This window comes from Chiloscyllium plagiosum, unplaced genomic scaffold, assembly GCF_037043375.1.
Source record: "Chiloscyllium plagiosum isolate Xiang-an unplaced genomic scaffold, Cpla_swu_hap1 HiC_scaffold_53X, whole genome shotgun sequence".
Lineage (NCBI taxonomy): Eukaryota > Metazoa > Chordata > Chondrichthyes > Orectolobiformes > Hemiscylliidae > Chiloscyllium > Chiloscyllium plagiosum.
The window spans coordinates 25,607,807-25,629,158 of NW_028270191.1; the positions used below are offsets into that span (position 1 = coordinate 25,607,807).

The window sequence follows — 21,352 nt, forward strand, 5'->3', positions numbered from 1 at the left end:
AGGATAAACAGGCAGACAACTTGTGACCCACATCCATGAGCACCAACTAGCAACCGAGCAACACAACCAACTCTCCCTGGTATCCATACTCACAGACGACAAGAACCATAAGTTTGACTGGGACAACACAATGATTCAAGGATAGGCCAAACAAAGAAATTCCTGGAAGCATGGTACTCATCCATGGTCTCCATCAACAAACACATTGACCTGGACCGAGAATACAAACCACTGCAATTAAAAACTGGAACCGTTATCAGCTGGGAACAGCTCAAACAGAATCACATCAATTCAAAGCAAAGCAAAGCAGAACAGTACAGCAACACAACACTGATGATGTCATCTCGAAAGGGGACAAAATGTCTGCCAACAAACCTACCAACTTGCTGAACTGACCAAAAACAAATTATGCCTGTTATCTTATGCCAAATTATATATTGTTGTGGCTAGTAAGTTTAATGCTTTCCTTGAGAGTTATGGCTTTTAAGTCTAACATATCAGTATCCTCCATAATTGTCACAGCTATAACCTTCTAATTTTGCTTTGTTGAAAGTCCAGATACTATGTATGTCAACAAGAATACAGAAGTATAATACAATGTTACTACATAAATGCACCACACAATGAAATACTTAGTAAGGATGAAAAATGAGCCCCTGAAAATCAGAAAGTAGCCCTCAAAAACATTTCAAGAGGTATGTCTGAAAAATAATATTTTGAATCCTTGGCTCAGAGGAGGACACTAAATGGGCACCTCCTCCTGTTCTTGTATAACAATCTCAAAGAGGGGACTGAATGGTCTCCTTCGGTTCCCGTTAAAAGCTCTGGGTAACATTTCTACATTGAAGGCGTTATATAAATGCAAGTACAATAGTTTTCACGAATTTCTTCCCAATCTTGCTTTTTTTTTTACATAATAGAACCTTGACTTACATTGGCTGTTCTTCAATAATAACAAATTAGAGTTTAACCCATTTTCTTCCAGTTTTGAACTTATCCCTCACAATCTGAGGTAAACTACTCAGTGGTGAACTAAGTGAAAAGAAGCTCACATAGCTAGGTAAAAACAATGACTGCAGATGCTGGAAACCAGATTCTGGATCAGTGGTGCTGGAAGAGTACAGCAATTCAGGCAGCATCTGATGAGCAGCAAAATCGACATTTCGGGCAAAAGCCCTTCATCAGGAATAAAGGCAGAGAGCCTGAAGCATGGAGAGATAAGCTAGAGGATGGTGGGGGTGGGGAGAAAGTAGCATAGAGTACAATAGGTGAGTGGGGGAGGAGATGAAGGTGATAGGTCAGGGAGGAGAGGGTGGAGTGGATAGGTGGAAAAGGAGCTAGGCAGGTCGGACAAGTCCGGACAGGTCAAGGGGACAGTGTGGAGCTGGAAGTTTGAAACTAGGATGAGGTAGGGGAAGGGGAAATGAGGAAGCTGTTGAAGTCCACATTGATGCCCTGGGGTTGAAGTGTTCCGAGGCGGAAGATGAGGCGTTCTTCCTCCAGGCGTCTGGTGGTGAGGGAGCGGCGGTGAAGGAGGCCCAGGACCTTCATGTCCTCGGCAGAGTGGGAGAGGGAGTTGAAATGTTGGGCCACGGGGTGGTTTGGTCGATTGGTGCGGGTGTCTCGGAGATGTTCCCTAAAGCGCTTTTCCACCCTGACCTTAAATTTACCTGGACCATCTCTGACACCTCTCTCCCCTTCCTGGACCTCTCCATCTCCATTAGTGACGACCGACTTGACACTGACATTTTTTACAAACCCACCGACTCCCACAGCTACCTGGATTACACCTCTTCCCACCCTATCTCTTGCAAAAATGCCATCCCGTATTCCCAATTCCTCCGCCTCCGCCGTATCTGCTCCCAGGAGGACCAGTTCCACCATAGAACACACCAGATGGCCTCCTTCTTTAGAGACTGCAATTTCCCTTCCCACGTGGTTAAAGATGCCCTCCAACGCATCTCGTCCACATCCCGCACCTCCGCCCTCAGACCCCACCCCTCCAACCGTAACAAGGACAGAACGCCCCTGGTGCTTACCTTCCACCCTACAAACCTCCGCATAAACCACATCATCCGCCGATATTTCCGCCACCTCCAAAAAGACCCCACCACCAGGGATATATTTCCCTCCCCACCCCTTTCCGCCTTCCGCAAAGACCGTTCCCTCCATTACTATCTGGTCAGTTCCACGCCCCCCTACGACCCACCCTCCCATCCTGGCACTTTCCCCTGCCACCGCAGGAACTGTAAAACCTGTACCCACACCTCCTCCCTCACCTCTATCCAAGGCACTAAAGGAGCCTTCCACGTCCAAACTTTTACCTGCACATCCACTAATATCATTTATTGTATCCGTTGCTCCCGATGCGGTCTCCTCTACATTGGGGAGACTGGGCGCCTCCTAGCAGAGCGCTTTAGGGAACATCTCCGAGACACCCGCACCAATCGACCAAACCGCCCCGTGGCCCAACATTTCAACTCCCCCTCCCACTCTGCTGAGGACATGGAGGTCCTGGGCCTTATTCACCGCCGCTCCCTCACCACCAGACGCCTGGAGGAAGAACACCTCATCTTCCGCCTCGGAACACTTCAACCCCAGGGCATCAATATGGACTTCAACAGCTTCCTCATTTCCCCTTCCCCCACCTCATCCTAGTTTCAAACTTCCAGCTCCACACTGTCCCCTTGACTTGTCCGACCTGCCTAACTCCTTTTCCACCTATCCACTCCACCCTCTCCTCCCTGACCTAACACCTTCATCTCCTCCCCCACTCACCTATTGTACTCTATACTACTTTCTCCCCACCATCCTCTAGCTTATCTCTCCACGCTTCAGGCTCTCTGCCTTTATTCCTGATGAAGGGCTTTTGCCCAAAATGTCGATTTTGCTGCTCGTCGGATGCTGCCTGACCTGCTGCGCTCTTCCAGCACCACTAATCCAGAATCTCACACATTGCTATTCGGGCGCTCGGTGATGACGTTTTCTCCACGATCACGAAGTGTGCGCCGTTCTCGGGCTGTCATCATTATTTAAATTCGGCTTTTCCTTTCACAAAGTCGGCGATCATGGCGGTATCTGCTCCTCAGAAACGGTTTTACCGGCAGCGTGCTCACTCCAATCCTATGGCGGATCATGTCTTCGATTAGTGAGTGAGGGAGGAAGAGATTCATTGGGGGGTGGTCACCTTAGTTTTCGGGTAATTTTTAATTAAAGCACCAAAATTATTATCGAAGGAAATTAAAATCTTTTCAAGCACTGAAAGCAACTTTAAAACAAATAGAAAAAAAAATTCGGCTTGGTAGATCTGAGCATCTCATATGTGTGGATTGCTATTCATCTGGAGTGCTGGACATCTTGGTGGTCAAACCTTGTTGATTAAAGTGTAGCATGGTCACTTTACTTAACTACACTGTAATATCGGGTTCCTACTCCACACTGTGTCATGGGTCACATTTTCTTTCTACACTGTAATATTGAGGTCACGCTGCAGTCTATTTGAGCGGACCACTGTTATACTGTGAAATGTGTATGTAGAAGGAAATAACTTTATTGAGTCCATATACTCAGATCTTTTATCTTTTGGTATGGAAGCACAGTTTGTCACTTTCTCAACATTGGAAAGCTCATTGCTGAGTCCCACATGGTACTTGATTGACAATGATTAGGATCTAACTCTAATGGCCCAGCAATGCCACAATGTTAAAATACTCATTCTATTTTCAAATCTCTCCACAGCCACTTCCTTCCACCTCCCTAGCTGTATAACCTTTTCCCGGCCACACAACCGTAAAGACATCCAGTGGCCTCTTGAACATAGTGGATTTCCATCAATCTATAATTTGTCACTGTGTCTTCAGTTGCCAGATCCCCAAGCTCTGCAATTCTTTCCTGAAATCTCTGTCTCCTTTAAAGATGCTTTTTAAAACCTTCCTATTTGAACAAACTTTTGGTCATGTTTAAATCATAAGCTTAGGGATGTATAGTGGAAAATCTGTCAGAAAAACTATGACAATGAAAAGTAAGGTTTTTTTTCAGATCAGAATTTGGTGGACATAAGAATTTCTGCCTTCCTGTTGCATCCTCCAATCCTTTCTATACTGATCCCAGCCCCAATCTCCCTCAAGTTCATAATACATCATTAAAAGAACCCACCCCTTGAATACAATTTACTATACACTTATTGTGGATAATCTATACTATCATTCCATCTACCTGCCTTTGACCCATATCCCTTGATACTCAAATAATAGAAGTAAAATACTGCAGATGCTTGAATCTGAAACAAACTTAGAGAATGCTGGAGAAACTCAGCAAGTCTGGCAACATCTGTGAAGAGAGGAACAGAGTTAATGTTTCGAGTCCAGTCTAGTATGGGGCTTTTGAGACTAGGTTGTCAAGTATATTTCAGACTGAGATAGATAGATTTTTAATCCGTAAAGGAATCAAGAGGTGTGGAGCTGAGGATTATCAGATGAACAATGATTGCACTGAGTGGCACAGCAACCTAGATGGAGCAAATGGCCTACTTCTGTTCCTTCATCTAATGGTCCAGAAACATATTTCTCTGGAGGAATTCAGAACAAGGGGCTACAATCTTGAATCTGGACCTTCAAGAATTGAAAACAGGAAGCACTTTTCCACACACATTAGGATGCCTCTCTCTCGTTCTCCATGCCCCCTCAAAAAGGCTGTGGATGCTGATGGCAATTGGAGCGACATAGTGGTTCAGTGATTGACTCTGTTGCCTCACGCCGCCAGGGACCTGGACTTGATTCCAGCCTTGGGTGATTGTCTGTGTGGCGTTTGCCCATTCTCCCCATGTCTGCATGGGTTTCCTCTGGGTGCTCTGGTTTTCTCCCACAATCCAAAGATGTGCAGGTTAGGTGGATCTGGCCATGCTAAATTGTCCAAAGTGTCCAGGATGTGCAGGCTAGGTGGATTAACTATGGTAAATATGGGTTTATGGAGATGAAGTGGGGGTCTGCATGGGGTGGTCTTTGGAGGGTCGGTGTAGACCCAATGGGCTGAATGGCCTCTTTCCGCACTAGGGATTCTATAATTGGAATTGAGTTAGAAGTCTTCACAGTCATACTGCACTTGAAATGTTAACTCTGTTTCTCTCTCCATAGATGCTGCCAAACCGGCTGAGTTTCTCCAGGATTCTGTGTTTGTCCATGATAATCTTACCTGCTAAGTCTGTCATTTTTGACTGGAAACCTTCAACTGAATGGTGTAACATGCTTAATCAAGGCCCATTGAGTCTGTCCTACCTCTCAATAATATCATCACTTATCTCATAATCCTCAACTCCCCTCCCTGCTTTTTCCCTATAACTCTTGATTCCTTTACTGATTAAAGATCTCTGTCTCAGCCTCGACAACCCTCTGAAGAAAAGAATTCCATAGATTCACTACCCTCTGAGAAGAAATTCTTCCTTGTATGTCTTAAATGTATGACCCTCTATTCTGAGATTCTGCCCTTTAGTCCGAGAGCCTTCCACAAGGGGAATCAACATCTCCGCATTGACCCCATCAAGCAACCTAAGAATTTGTTTCAATAAGGTTGCCTCGCATTCTTCTAAATCCCAACAAGCACAGACCCAATGTACTCAATCTCGCCTTAAGAAGACAATCCCTTCATCCCCAAGATTAGCCCAGTGAACCTTATCTGAACTGCTTCCAATGCTCACATATCCTTCCTCTGTTTATGGGACCAAAACTGTTCATGTTATTCTAGATGTGACCAGTGCCTTGTATAGTTTTAGCAAGACCTTGCTATTTTTATACTCCATTCTGTTGTTTACCCCCCTCACCCACTCCAAACCCTCACCCTCCACTCCCTCTGCTCCAACCCGAACCTCACCATCAAGCCAGCAGACAAGGAGGGGGCACAGTGGTAGTTTGGCACATCGACATCTACACCACTGAAGCCAGGTGTCAACTTGCAGACACCTACTGACCCCTCAGTCACTACTTCACCTCCCATCACCAAACCATCATCTCCCAGACCATCCACAACCTCATCACCTCAGGGGATTCCCACCAGTAGCCTCCAACCTCATAGTCCAGGAACCCCACTCCCCTCCCATTTCTACCTCCTACCCAAAATTCATAAACCTGATTGCCCCGGTCAACCCATTGTCTCAGCCCACTCCTGCCCCACTGAACTTATCTCTGCATACCTTGACACTGTCCTGTCCCCCTTGGTCCAGGAACTCCTCACATACGTTCGGGACACCATCTACACCCTCCACCTCCTCCATGACTTTCGTTACCCCAGCCCTCAACGCCTCATCTTCACCATGGACATCCTGTCCCTTTACACATTCATCCACCATGACGAAGGCCTCCAAGCCCTCTATTTCTTCCTCTCCCACTGACCCAACCAGTACCCTTCCTGACACACTTATTCAATTGGCAGAACTGGTCTTCACCCTCAACAATTTCTCCTTCAAACCCTTCCACTTCCTCCAGACCAAAGGGGTAGCCGTGGGCACCCGCATGGGCCCCAGCTATGCCTGTCTCTCTGTCGGCTACACAGAACAGTCTATCTTCCGGAGTTACGCCAGCACCATTCCCCACCTTTTCCTCGGCTACATTGATGACTGTATCGGCACCACCTTGTGCTCCCACAAGGAGGTTAAACAGTTCATCAACTTCACGAACACCTTCCATCCCGACCTCAAGTTTACCTGGACCATCTCGGACACCTCCCTCCCCTTCCTAGACCTCTCCATCTCCATTTCCAGCAACTGACTTAACACTGACATCTACTACAAACCCACTAACTCCCACAGCTACCTGTACTACACCTCCTCTCACCCTGCCTCCTGTAAAAACGACATCCCTTATTCCCAGTTCATCCGCCTCTGCTGCATCTGCTCCCAGGAGGACCAGTTCCACTACAGAACATCTCACATGGCCTCCTTCTTCAAAGACTGCAATTTCCCCTCCTACATGGTTGACGATGCCCTCCAACGTATCTCCTCCACTTTCCGCACCTCCGCCCTCAAACCCCATCCCTCAAATTGCAACAATGACAGAAACCCCTGGTCCTCACCTTCCACCCCACCAACCTCCGGAAAAATCACATCATTCTCCGCCACTTCTGCCACCTACTAACAGACCCCACCACCAGGTATATATTTCCCTCCCCACCACTAGCTGCATTCTGGAGAGACCATTCCCTCCGTGACTCCGTTGTTAGGTCCACACCTTCCACCAACCCACCGGCCACTCCCGGCACCTTCTCCTGCCACTGCAGAAAGTGCAAAACCTGCGCCTACATCTCCCCCTCACCCTCTGTCCAAGCCCCCAAAGGATCCTTCCACATCCGACAGAGATTTACCTGCACTTCCACACATCATCTACTGTGTCCGTTGCTCTCGCTGTGGTTTCCTCTACATTGGGGAGACAGAATGCCTCCCCTTGCAGAATGTTTCAGAGAACATCTCTGGGACACATGCACTAAACAACCCCACTGACCTGTGGCCGAACACCATCTCCCCCTCCCACTCCACCAAGGACATGCAAGTTCTGGGCTGCCTCCACCGTCAAACCCTAGCCACCATACGCCTGGAGGAAGAACGCCTCATTTTCCGGCCTGGGACCCTTCAACCAGACAGGATCAATGTGGATTATACACACACACACCCTACCCACAGTCACCTTATCCCAGATCCTACCTTCTAACCCGGCACTGCCCTCTTGAACTGCCCTACCTGTCCATCTTCCTTCCCACCTATCCTCTCCACCCTCCTCTCCAAGCTGTTACCTTCACCCCCACCTCCATCTACCCATTGCATTCCCGGCTACCCCTCCTCCCATTTATCTCTCAGCCCCCTTGGGCCACCCCCTCATTCCTGATGAAGAGCTTATGCTCAAAATGTCGACTCTCCTGCTCCTCAGATGCTGCCTGACTGGCTGTGCTTTTCCAACACCACACTCTTTCAAATAAAATCCAATGTTCTATTTGCCTCTTCTACTACCTGCTGAACTTGTGTGATAGTTTTTTATTATGACTTATGCATGAGACATCCCAAATCAATCAGTGTGTCAGCCTTCTGCAGTCTTTGTCCATTTATATAATATTCAGTTTCTTCTTATTCCTGCCAAAGTGCATAACCTCATATTTTTCCATATTACTACCCTTTTCCATTATATCATTTGCTAGTTTACCCTCAAAAATTCTCCCCCCTTTTGTTGGTTATCTTTTTGTTGTTTTTACTAATTTATCAATTTTAAACAGCTTGATTAAATCAACTCAAATTCCTGAACTCAAAACAATCAACAATAACCATTCAAATTTCCATGAAGAATTTGCAGTTTTACCAAGCAGATAAAGTGTGATTCCCTCAAGATTATAGATAACAATTCCTTGTGTTTGTAACATATGCCTCTCTTTCTGCAGCCCTGTAAAGCCTGAAGTGATGGACTGGTCCCAGCACTACCCTGAATATTTCAAACCACGCTCAGAAAATTACCATCACGATGATGAGAAAGATCTCATTGATGAAAAGAAATTGAAGTTCCAGGTGGAGTTTGCAGATATAGGCTGTGGATATGGAGGTTTACTAGGTATGAATGATGTAGAGCAATCTGGGCATATGACCAATTCTCTCAATATTCCATGAGGAAAATGGAATAGAGCAATCTATTCAAACTAAAATGTCTATTTGGTCTGCAAGCATGACCCTGAGCTTCTATCACTTGTAATTTCACTTCTCCATCTTACTCCTGCTCTGACCTTTCTGTTCATGACCTGCTACATGTTCCAGTGAAATTCAATTTAATTCAAAGAAAGGCACCCTACAGCCTTTTGGACTCAGAATTGAGTCTGACAATTTTAAGTCCAAATCTCTGCCTCCATCTTGTGTCCTTTTTTTTGCTGGCTTGGCTTTTTTTCTAATTTCTTTCTTTATTCCTTCACATTACATTCAAATAGCTGCTGTCCAGCCATTCGCATTTCATCTGAACACATCTTTTGTTTCTTTGCTATACCCATCACCACTGTCTTTGTGATTTGTACCAAGAAGTATTTTATCATTTAATTTTTCTGCTTCGCCTTATCAGCGACCTCTAGTCTTCTTTACCCTTTCACTTGTTCCAAACTTGTTTTCTATTTTTTCTCCATTCTGATGAAGGATTATCAGTCTGAAACGTTAACCCTATTTCCCTCCAGAGATACTGCTGAGTATTTCCAGCATTTTTGTTTTTATTTCAAATCAAACCCAAACGTTGTTGTTGAAATCCTAATCTTCCATTCATGCCTTTCTATTTCTACTAGAAAAGAGCCTTTGGATGCCTTGAGTTTGGAATGCTGAACAAATGCTTGTGGTTGTGCTGATAGTCTCACTGTATTTGATTGAGAGAAGGTGTGATCCTTCGTTTTTTTTAAAATTTCTTTAAAGACATTTTAGTATATTTTCCCTTCATTTCAGGATTTCAGTGCCTGGCAGTGAAATAAATTTTGGTTACACAGTTTCAACATAAAGTACTCAGATTGTGCACAAAAGATAATGCGGCCTGTAGAGTAAGCATTGCAGTGATTAAAACAGCGTTCCACAGCCTATTTTTCTAATAAACCTGTTTAGAGATATTATTACACACCTCTGGAGCAGGTGGGACTTGAACACAGGCCTCCCAGTTCAGAGTGGGGACACTACCACTGCATTACAAGAGGTCCTTCTACAATGTTCCACAATTGCTGTGAGCCAAATGGCTAGCGCCTGTGCTCAAATTCTTAGGATGCACCAAGTTTATTTTGGAGTATTTTTGAGAAGGACTTACAACAAGAAGACAAAAAAATGCTCAATGGGAATCTATGTTTAGCAACTTGCAAGACAGGAATAAGTAAACAAATGCCGTCAAGTTACTACGTAATATTGGGTACAAGTGATGGATTTATTTCCAGTTCTGACCCTCCAATGTATTTTTAAAAAAAGTTTACTTTTCTAATTTTCTAATATAAACATTTAATATGTTTAATGCAACATTGTCTCAAATGTTTCAAAAGCTATTATATTTGAACAAGTGATAATTATGAAGTGTCACATGATGTGGAATAATTGAGAGATTCTTCTGTGTTAGCCCAGCAGACATTTTCAAAATCTGAAGTATGGTTATTTGGTGGTCTGTGAATTGTCAAAATATTCTTAAAGCAGTAGCTCCATCTAGTGATGGGAATTTAATGTTGTACTGGAATATTAAACAACCTGATGTAGTATGTCTTAGGTTATGTGAACAGGAGTTTTGGGATTTTTGTGTTTATTGCAAAGTGGTGAAAAATCCAATTGTGTATCCACTAATCCTTTGTCAATAAGTAATATTTCAGAACTGTTTGGACAGCAAATAGTTCCTGGAACTTGTGGTACTTGAAACCAAGACGACTTATATTTTTAAATGTTCAAGGCTTGTGTCAAAGTTTAATCAATGGCTGAGGGCAATTTTGTTTCTGAACATTCATTGATTTTTAAAATTGCTAAAAAATGTAAAGTTCTACAAATGCATTCAGAAGTCCAATACTTAGAAATTGTGTTTAATTTCAGCTTTCAATTGGAGTATTCATTCTCTTATCAGGGTGCTGTTTGTTGTGGTTCTGTTCACCGAGCTGGAAATTTTTGTTGCAAACGTTTCGTCCCCTGTCTAGGTGACATCCTCAGTGCTTGGGAGCCTCCTGTGAAGCGCTTCTGTGGTATTTCCTCCGGCATTTATAGTGGCCTGTCCCTGCCGCTTCCGGTTGTCAACCGGAAGCGGCAGGGACAGGCCACTATAAATGCCGGAGGAAACATCACAGAAGCGCTTCACAGGAGGCTCCCAAGCACTGAGGATGTCACCTAGACAGGGGACGAAACGTTTGCAACAAAAATTTCCAGCTCGGCGAATAGAACCACAACAACGAGCACCCGAGCTACAAATCTTCACCCAAAGGGTGCTTTTTTTTTTTACTTACCATTTTGGAAATATCATCTTTGTGATTTGTTGTCTAACACTGCTGCCATTCTATTGCACAGTGTAAGGTGTTATGATCCTAACTAATGATAATACTGGGTAAGTCAGATTGCAGAGGAAAATCTGATTAGTTTTATTTTTTGCTACTTGACAGCTGTGGTCAGTCACTGAATATGTTCACGAGCCTGTTAATGTACTTGTAAGCCAAAAGGACAAAAACAAAACAGCAAAAAGAAATATTCAACCCTTTTTTGCCCAGTAATATCCTTTTATTAATAGATAGTCAACCGCAGTGAAGAATCACTCCTATCTTCACTCTTTAATTTCTTACTCACTTGACAAGGTTGCATGCACTTCTTTTCAGCAAATTTCTGCACTTTTGCAGGTCCAATTCTCTGTCTCTCTCCAGAGACACGCAGACATAGGGTAACTCACTTATGGTTTCTGATTTAGAATTCTAAGAAAAGCTGAGGAATTTTTTTCCAGCCCTGTCTACTTAGACGGCAAGAATAACTTTATACTTAATTCCAGCTCTAATGGCCTGGAGACTGCCAAAAGTAAGCTGCCCTTTTGCTGGTATGGATCTTTACTTTCTGAACAGAACCTATTTCTGGCCTCGGTCTTTTTTATGAATTGCAGAAAAAAGTTTAACCGAGTAAACACTTCAGCAATTATCTCACCAGGTAGTTTATCTAGGCATTTAGCCTTGAAAATGATATTTTGACCCACTACGTTTTTTTAAAAAAACAATTCTGACTCTTAAACAAAAAAGTAGCATTCACAGAACTTACAGCCTAAAACCCACTTTGTAAACCAAGTTTCCAAATAATAAATCTTCACACAAGGAAAGATGCTTACTGCTGTATTAATCCGTATACTTAAAGTCACAGATATGTACAGCACAGAAACAGACCCTTCAATCCAACTCGTCCATGCTGACCAGATATCCTAAAGCGATCTGGTCTCATTTACCAGAATTTGGCCCATATCCCTCTAAACCCTTCCTATTCATATACCCATACAACATTTAAAAGGTATTTGGAATTGTACCAGCCTCCACCACTTCCTCTGGCAGCTCATTCCACACACGCAGCACCCTCTAGGTCCTTTTTAAATGTTCTCCATCTTGCCCTAAACCTATGCCCTCTAGTTCTGGACTCCCCCCACCCCAGGGAAAAGTCTTTGTCTGTTTACCTTGTCCATGTCCCTCATGATTTTATAAACCTCTATAAGATCACCCTTCAGCCTTTGATGCTCCAGGGGAAACAGCCCCAGCCAATGCAGCCTCTCCCTATAGCTCAAATCCTCCAACCCTGGCAACATCCTTGTAATTCTTTTCTGAACCCTTTCAAGTTTCACAACATCCTTTCGATATGAAGGAGACCAGAATTGCACAAATATTCCAACAGTGGCCTCACCAATGTCCTGTACAGCTGCAACATGACCTCCCAACTCCTATACTCAATGCACTTACCAATATAGGAAAGCACACCAAACATCATCACTATCCTATCTTCGTGCAACCCCACTTTCAAGGGCATATGGACCTGCACTTCAAGGTCTCTTTGTTCAGAAACACTCCCCAGGACTTTACTACAAAGGCCTGATTTGCCTTTCCAAAAATGCAGCACCTCGTTTATCTAAATTAAACTCCATCTGCTACTCCGCGGCCCGTTGGCCCATCAAATCAAAATCCTGTTGTACTCTGAGGTAATCTTCTTCACTGTCCACTACACCTCCAATTTTGGTGTCATCTGCAAACTTACCATTATGGAGAAAGTGAGGACTGCAGATGCTGGAGATCAGAGCTGAAAAATGTGTTGCTGGAAAAGCGCAGCAGGTCAGGCAGCATCCAAGGAGCAGGAGAATCGACGTTTCGGGCATAAGCACTTCTTCAGGAATGAGGAGGGAGTGCCAAGCAGGCAAAGATAAAAAGTAGGGAGAAGGGACTTGGGGGAGGGGCATTGGGAATGCGATAGGTGGAAGGAGGTTAAGGTGAGGGTGCTAGGCCGGAGAGGGGGTGGGGGCAGAGAGGTCGGAAAGAAGATTGCAGGTCAAGAAAGCAGTGCTGAGTCCGAGGGCTGGGACTGAGATAAGGTGGGGGGAGGGGAAATGAGGAAGCTGGAGAAATCTGCATTTATCCCTTGTGGTTGGAGGGTTCTTAGACGGAAGATGAGGCGCTCTTCTTCCAGGCGTCGTGTTGCCATGGTCTGGCGATTGAGGAGGCCAAGGACCTGCATGTCCTTGGCGGAGTGGGAGGGGGAGTTAAGTGTTCAGCCACGGGGTGGTTGGGTTGGTTGGTGTGGGTGTCCCAGAGGTGTTCTCTGAAACGTTCCGCAAGTAGGCGGCCTGTCTCCCCAATGTAGAGGGATGAATGCAGATTTCTCCAGCTTCCTCATTTCCCCTCCCCCCACCTTATCTCAGTCCCAACCCTTGGACTCAGCACCGCCTTCTTGACCTGCAATCTTCTTCCCGACCTCTCCGCCCCCACCCCGGCATATCACCCTCACCTTAACCTCCTTCCACCTATCGCATTCCCAACAGCCCTCCCCCAAGTCCCTCCTCCCTATCTTTTATCTTAACCTGCTTGACACACTCTCCTCATTCCTGAAGAAGGGCTAATACCCGAAACGTCGATTCTCCTGCTCCTTGGATGCTGCCTGACCTGCTGCGTTTTTCCGGCAACACATTTTTCAGCTCAAACTCGCTATTATGTTTGTTCAGGATAATTACAAATCATGACACTAGTCAATTGTCCGTGAGCTAAACTAAAAAGAGTCTGGTTTAATTGAAAATGTTGGGAGAATATTTTACTTAAAAGAGGAAAAATATTGTCTTCGATGATCGATTCAATTGGATTTCGATTGCACATTATTTTATCAAAAATATTTCCAATGATTGCTGACATCGTACATGTATCAAAGAGTTAATACCAGGGACTAGTGCTCACATTGCCTCATTGTTCCCTAATTCTTTCTTCCAGCCCTAATTCTTTCTTCCTGATCAGTAACTGTCCTTGCATCTGTGACTCTGTCACTAATTTTAGTCAGGTCCTCCACAATACATTTAATCTAGGATTTTGGTGCCTCTTTAAAGCCAATTAACCCTCCTGTAGCAGAGGTCTGTTGTTACTTGCACCTTGTGTGACACTGTTGTATTCTGTTTGGTTTAATGCAGTTCAGATTAAGTCAAACCTACATTATTCCTTGGAGCTAAGCACCAAAGGGTGATCTTAAATTGCACACAGCAGATTTTATTAATGGACCTTTTTTTCACAGTTGAGTTATCTGATCTATTTCCCAATTCATTGATTCTGGGTCTCGAAATCCGAGTGAAGGTATCTGACTATGTCATTGATCGCATCAAATCGCTAAGAGCTTCCAATCCCGGAAAGTACCAGAATATCGCGTGCATTAGAAGCAATGCCATGAAGTATTTACCAAACTTCTTCAAAAAAGGGCAGGTACAGTGATTGGTTTATTCATTGACTGTGACTTTCCCATAATAGAACTCTTGTGCTGAAAATTTCAGAATCCCCTTGGTTGTTTAATCATTTATCATCTAATGTTTCTCTGGAATATTTGGCACTTTCTCAAAACTCTACAACAATTGTTTCTATTTGCAGCTAAGTAAGATGTTTTTCCTCTTTCCGGATCCACATTTTAAAAAGACAAAACACAAATGGAGAATAATTAGCTCTACATTGCTGGCTGAATATGCTCATGTACTGCGTGTCGGGGTAAGTGTCTTTTTATTCCATAATTGGTGTTAAGACTCATGATAGCACCTGATTATGAGCTTCCACTTCACCTAGGCAGTACTATTTGATTTATTGTCACATTTTATCAAGATATAGTGAAATGTATTGTTTTGCATGCTAACCAAACAAATCATACCTTGCATAAGTACATCAGGGTAATAGAACAGAATGCAGAATATCGTGTTACAGCTAAGAAGGTGCAGAGAAAGGTCATCTCTGTGTAGATTTGTACTTGCTTCTGGTTTTATGAAATAATTGTGCTTTTTGGGTAATAAGAGCTCTTTTCCTGATGTTGACTTTTTTTTTCTGTCCTTAGGGTTTGGTCTACACAATTACTGATGTGCAGGAAGTACATGAGTGGATGGTCAAACACTTCACAGAACACCCATTGTTTGAATACGTTCAACTAGAGAAACTGGTGAGAATTATACTTGCATATGCATAGATGTTACAATACAAATTTGAATTGTGCAAAAGTATACTTCAGAAGTGCTTCATTGGCTGTAAAGCACTTTGAAATATCTGATGACTGTGAAAAGCACTATGTAAATGTAAGGTTTGCATAATGGTAAGTCTAATTCTTTAAAGCATATAATACATTTCAGAGAATTCTTCCTTCGTCAATTGTTTTATCAACACTCCCCTCTATTCATACTATTTTTTTCCCCCCAGGCCCTGGATAGTTCCCATAAGGTTTGACAGTCCTTTTGATTTATCTCCCAACTTGCTGTTCTTCACTTTTGAAATTGAACAAAAACTATTTCCGCCTTTCTTAGTTTGCCAGCCCCCCAATCCTGTGTTTGTTTTAGTGCACTATCCAGCAGGAACCAGTTGGTTTTCTATTCCCTGTCCAAAGGTCAGAGACACTGAACTATGTGAACAAAAGCAAGTGGTGGAGGCGGGTACAATTACAACATTTAAAAGGCATCTGGATGGGTACACAAATGGGAAGGGTTTAGAGGGATATAGGCCAAATGCTGGCAAATGGGACTAGTCAGATTGGGATGTGTGATTGGCGCAGACAAATTGGATCTATTTCCATGCTGTATGACTCTATGTCTCTGTGCCCATGGGGCCCCTGTTCCAGTAAAGAAGTCAACAGATTTTGAGGAGAAAATTGGCACAAACATTTTGAACTAGCCATGTCCAGGTCCAACTTAGATTTGTTTTTAAAAGTGAAATAATTCTGAAATCAAGATTTTCTTCTGAGTCTTGAGTTGGAAATCTTCTAATGCCAAGTTGACCATTTCAGTTTGAATTTATCGGTATCTGTGCTTTCTGATTTTGCTTCATCCCAGGCTATGGGACTTTCTTCGGATCCCCTCCTATTTCCAATGGAATTTGATCTTTAACTTGTTGCAAAATCTGTTATTTTGTGACCCTTCACTGCCATGGGGAAGGAAAATGAGAGTTGTGCCTGTGCTACTATTTAATGCAGCTCCTAGTTTGCCATTTCAGATTGGGTCAGTGAAGTTTACTTTTTTCATTCCTAGCTATGGGTGGGTGGGAGGCATCTTTTAAAAGAAACTTGGGATAACTTTCTGATGCCTTATTTATTTCTTTAAACCAGAAAGATGACATCATCATTGATCGCCTTGGTGTCTGCACAGAAGAAGGTAAAAAAGTATTAAGGAATGGAGGACAGAATTTTACTGCGGTATTTCAACGAGTTGAGGATAAAAACCAGAAGCTGAAAATTGAAGAGCAAAAGTCCTGAGAGGAACTCTCATTTGATTTCACAGAGGCAAGTGACAAAGCAGTAAGCACACGTCAGTTGGAACGCACAAGACCCACTCTGGTAGCTACAACTGGAGAAACTGCATTGAAGGTGGGATGGCCCACCTAAATGAACTGAAAATAACCTTAATGGCAGTCTTCAAATACAAGTGTTGACAACTGTACATTCTTGCATGAATGTTACATATCAACAGTATAAGTGAAGGGTTTGAACATTGGTTACCTACAGGCAATTTACAGACGTTTAGTTTTATGGTTGTAAAATATTTATCAATGCTATATTCCTTATTTCACGCTCTAAAAATCAATGTAAAAGATTCTACTGAAATATGTACATCAGAAGTCTTCACTGTCACTGATTTGTTTGTTTAGTCTTGCTGCAGTTGAGAATTGTATCACCTTTAAGATGCATGCTTGAACTTAAAGCTTCTTAAACAGCTACCTATATTACAGCAGTAATGACATTTCCCAAAACCCAATTAATTATTTTCTGGTTTCCTGAGGCTGTGAAAGGCAGTATACAAATACAATTCTGTCTGCCTGTCTTTACATCAGAGGATTTATCAAGCAGGCTCAATGCCATATTAATAATAGCTACTTTTGCTTCCTTTAGTACCTTGAGTGTCATCTTATCTCCATTGATAGCACTCCCCTCTGAGTCACAGGATTGTGAGTTTGAATCTGACTCATAATATAAGGACTGCTGCACTGTTGGAAGTCTCCTCACCGATGAAATAATTATCTTCTATCTTTGAAATTAATTATCATCCATTCAGAAAATTCTCCCAGTGTACTGGTCAATATTCATCTCGCAACAATGTTCTCAAAAGTGTCTTATTGTGAATAATTTCACTCCTGCAAATCATTACCGTACAAAAATAACTACATTTCAAAGTTAACAATCACATAACACCAGGTTATAGTCTTACAGGTTTATTTTGAAGTATTAGCTTTCGGAGCACTGCTCCTTTGTCAGATAGCTAGCTAGTGAAGGAGCAGCACTTCAAAAGCTTGTACTTCCAAATAAACGTGTTGGACGATAACCTGGTGTTGTGTGATTTTTAACTTTGTCCACCCCAGTCCAACACTAGCACCTCCACCATCATACATTTAAAAGGTATTTATTTAAATGTGTACCACTGTAGGACATCCCGCAGATATAGAAAATAAATTCAAGCTGGTTCATTTGGTTATTTTCTTTTTCTAATATTTATTTGCAGCTATGGAAAAAACTAAAATTGGCTAGTTGACTGTGGCCACTGAGTTAAAATTATCTTGATCTTAATCCATATTGTAATGAAAACAGACTATTTTGATCTTTTGCTTTTGAAGATTAGATGTTCATTATTCTGATTCAACTTTATCATTAAGATATTTTAGTTTGAAACGGTGGACTGCTGGAACTGACACCTGCAACACAACATTCTAAAACACACACTTCAATTTCATAAATTCTGTCAAATTTTGATTTTGTCTCCAATCTTGTTCCCAATAAATAACCCTTTTTTAAAAAAATTGAACAAAATTCCCCTTCATATGGATTTGCCATTAATTGAAACTTTATAATATTGCTGGGGTTTCAATAATCAACATGTTAGTAGGCATTAATATCAGACTGGTTCATTGCTGCTGTCATAAAAGGTGCCAGGTTCACTAGCATCATTACCAATATGATCATGAAAGTATACAATCTTGTTTCTAGTTGACTTTAATGGATTGGATTGAACAGTGTCATGTATTTTGACACTGGTTACAGGGCAAATGTGCATTTCTTAGATACAGAATTTTTGACTATTTGCAATAAAGTTGCTGTGCTTTCAGGTGATGAGGTCAGTAGTTACAGCACACAGCTTGTAAAAGAAGGGCAATAATTAACTGAAAGGGTCACTGAGTTAGAGTTGTAAGGGCCAAATATGTATTTTAAAAAACTTAATTCCAACATATAAGTCAATCGAATACGTTTTTTCTGGGTAGGCTAAGTTCTGTAGGCTACTTGTGTGCCTTTTTACATTTTTAAACAGTATTCACAATTTGTGTCTCTGAAATCTACCATGGTTTTGCAGAAACTCTGGCTTCATTTTTTGTTCATTCTCATCTACACACTCTTGAGCTGGGATCCTATTGTCACTTTGTATTTTATAAATATGTCCTTATTTCATCAATTCAGGATTTTAAAAACTGCAAGTTTATGTTCCATGTGTATTCTATAAATTTTTAAATTAGTGACCATTCAGAAAATACAGCCACTTTTGATGGAATGAAGTAATGCTTTTTGTGTGAGGTCACTGAAAACAATGCTTGTGTTTACTGGCATTTGAGCAGCTGTTTTTAACAGCACTTGAGCTGAAGTAGCTTTTTCTGTAATATTTTAAATGTGTTTAAAATTGATTCAAATTTGCAATCTGCTCAAACCCTTTCTTTCCCATAAACCACAAATAAGTGTATAGGGCCTTTTTATAATAAGGATTGGCTATTTCGGAATCTCTGTGGAGATTTCACAATTCACGATCCTAAAATGCTGTGTCCTTCTTTAGTAGGAAACTAGCCAGCATATTTCAATTTGCAAAGCTGTTGGATCAAGCAGCAATTTAAGGTGCTTCATAAGCATTATTGGCCAATTATTTGAAATGAGCCACATAGAGATAGTAGGACAGAAAGCGGTTTGGTCTAACAAGCAGAGGGGGGCTTGGGGAGCACATTCCAGAACTTGGGACCCAATGGTGAAGGGATACGTGAAGGGCCAAACCAAGAGGAGCGCAGAGGTTTGGAGAAGGATAAGAGATAGTGGGCTAATTTCATGGAGCAATGGCTGCCACTGGTGGACTGATGGAAATCCAGGGATAGACAAAACAACAGATTGGAGGAGCATAGAGTTCTCAGTAGATCTTAGGGCAGAACATCTGCAAATATTTCTGTTGATCAGTGGGAAGGGGATTTAAAGTCATAGAGTCATATAGCACAGAAATAGCCCCTTCACCCCAACTTATCTGACATGACCAGACATCCCAATCTGACCTAGTCCCATTTACCAGCATTTGGTCCATATCCCCCTCAACCCTTCCTATTCATACACCCATTCAGCTGTCTTTTTAAATGTTGTAATTGTATCTATCTCCATCACCTCCTCTGACAGCTCATTCTGTACTTGCACCACCCTCTGCATGAAAAAAATTATGACTCTAGTCCTTTATCAATCTTTTCCCCCCACCTCACCTTTAAACCTATGCCCCCTAGGTTTGGACTCTCCTTTCCTCAGAAAAAGACCTTGGCTATTTATCCCATCCATGCCCCTCATGATTTTATAAGTCTCTTTCAGATTGCCCCTCAGTCTTCAATACTCCAGTGGAAAAAAGCCCCAGCCTATTCAGCCTCTCAAAGCATGCTCGAGGAGCCAGATGGCCTACTCCTGCTACTGGTTCTTATGTTCTCTCCCTATAACTCAGACCTCCAATCCCAGCAACATTCTTGTAAATTTTTTCTGCACCCTCTCCAGTTTAACAACATTCTTGCTATTAGAAGGGCCACCAGAATTGCCCGCAGTATTCCAAATGTAGCCTCACCAGTGTCCTGTACAACTGCTACATGATGTTTCAACTCCTATATACAATGCTCTGACCAATAAAGGCAAGCATGTCAAATGCCACCTTCACCACACTGTCTACCTGCGACTCCACTTTCAAGGAACTATGCACCTGCGCTGCTACATTCCTAGGACTCTTTTTGTTTGGCAACACTCCCCAAGACCCTACCATTAACCAGAACATTGGTGAGGCCACTTTTGGAATGTTATGTGCAATTCTGGTCTCCCTCCTTTTGGAAGGATGTTGTGAAACTTGACAGGGTTCAGAAAAGATTTACAAGAATGTTGCCAGGGTTGGATGATTTGAGCTACAGGGAGAGGCTGAATAGGCTGGGGCTGTTTTCCCTGGAGTGTTGGAGGCTGAGGGATGACCTCATAGAGGTTTACAAAATTATGACTGGCATGGATAGGGTAAATAGACAAGGCCTTTCCCTGGAGTGGGGAAGTCCTGAACAAGAGGGCATAGGTTTAAGATGAGAGGGGTAAAGATATAAAAGGGACCTAAAGGGGCAACATTTTCATGTCAAGGGTGGTGCATCTATAGAATGTGCTGCCAGAGGAAGTAGTGGAGGCTGGTACAATTTACAGCATTTAAAGTCATCCAGATGGGTATATGAATAGGAAGAGTTTAGAGGGATATGGGCCAAGTGCTGGCAAATGGAACTAGATTGGGTTAGGATATGTGGTCGACGTGGACAAGTTGGACTCAAGGGTCTGTTTCTGTGCTGTACACCTCTATGACTCTATTAACTTAAGCACGTTCAGTGATTTGAGCTGTTTGGTCGCCAAGATTACAGTGCAGGATTGACATCTATTGATTTTGCTGAGTTATGTTTATATATCAAACAAGTGATGGAAAGATTTGCCCTGGCTCTTTGCCAAGGTCGGAACAATTATATGTGTTGAGATATGGAAAAAGTACTAAGTAATAAAACTACTCCTAGTTTATTGAGCTTGATCTTTTTGCTCATTTCTAATGGCTGAATGACTAATGTATCTTTGTACAGATTTACAGTCAATGGCCTTTTTAAATACAAACCGCAAAAGAATTTGTTACTAAACACATGGTTTCTTTTGACTAATGTATGTATTTAGGACACAACCTCATGGTTTTTGTTTCAAAACTCCTTCCTATGACATGTCATTATCATTACTGAGCTGCCCGTTCTGTGTAGCAGTAGTTATTTTAAAAGTTTAAAGGGTAGCAGTTTTAAATACAAAAATCTGGTTAAACCTGTGCATAACAAAGATTTATCAATATTCTGAGCAGTGAAATGTATTTTCTGGTACATTTTGTGCACCAAAGTAATCAGAACACTTCCA

General features: G+C 42.4%; 1 protein-coding gene across 3 annotated transcripts; it reads left to right on the forward strand.

Moving 5' to 3' along the window:
- Positions 1–3,012: 3,012 nt before the first annotated feature.
- Positions 3,013–20,977, forward strand: mettl1 (methyltransferase 1, tRNA methylguanosine). Of its 3 annotated transcripts, none has more exons than XM_043681761.2 (6): positions 3,013–3,148; positions 8,413–8,579; positions 14,231–14,415; positions 14,578–14,691; positions 15,029–15,130; positions 16,283–20,977. In XM_043681761.2, the coding sequence occupies exons 1-6, from the start codon at positions 3,069–3,071 to the stop codon at positions 16,427–16,429; spliced, it is 795 nt and encodes a 264-aa protein (XP_043537696.1). In that variant the 5' UTR covers positions 3,013–3,068; the 3' UTR covers positions 16,430–20,977. The 3 variants fall into 3 exon arrangements, with proteins under 3 accessions (XP_043537696.1, XP_087841568.1, XP_043537697.1); XM_087985442.1 differs by having other exon boundaries at positions 3,069–3,152; XM_043681762.2 differs by having other exon boundaries at positions 3,088–3,199.
- The last annotated feature ends 375 nt before the right edge of the window (positions 20,978–21,352 follow it).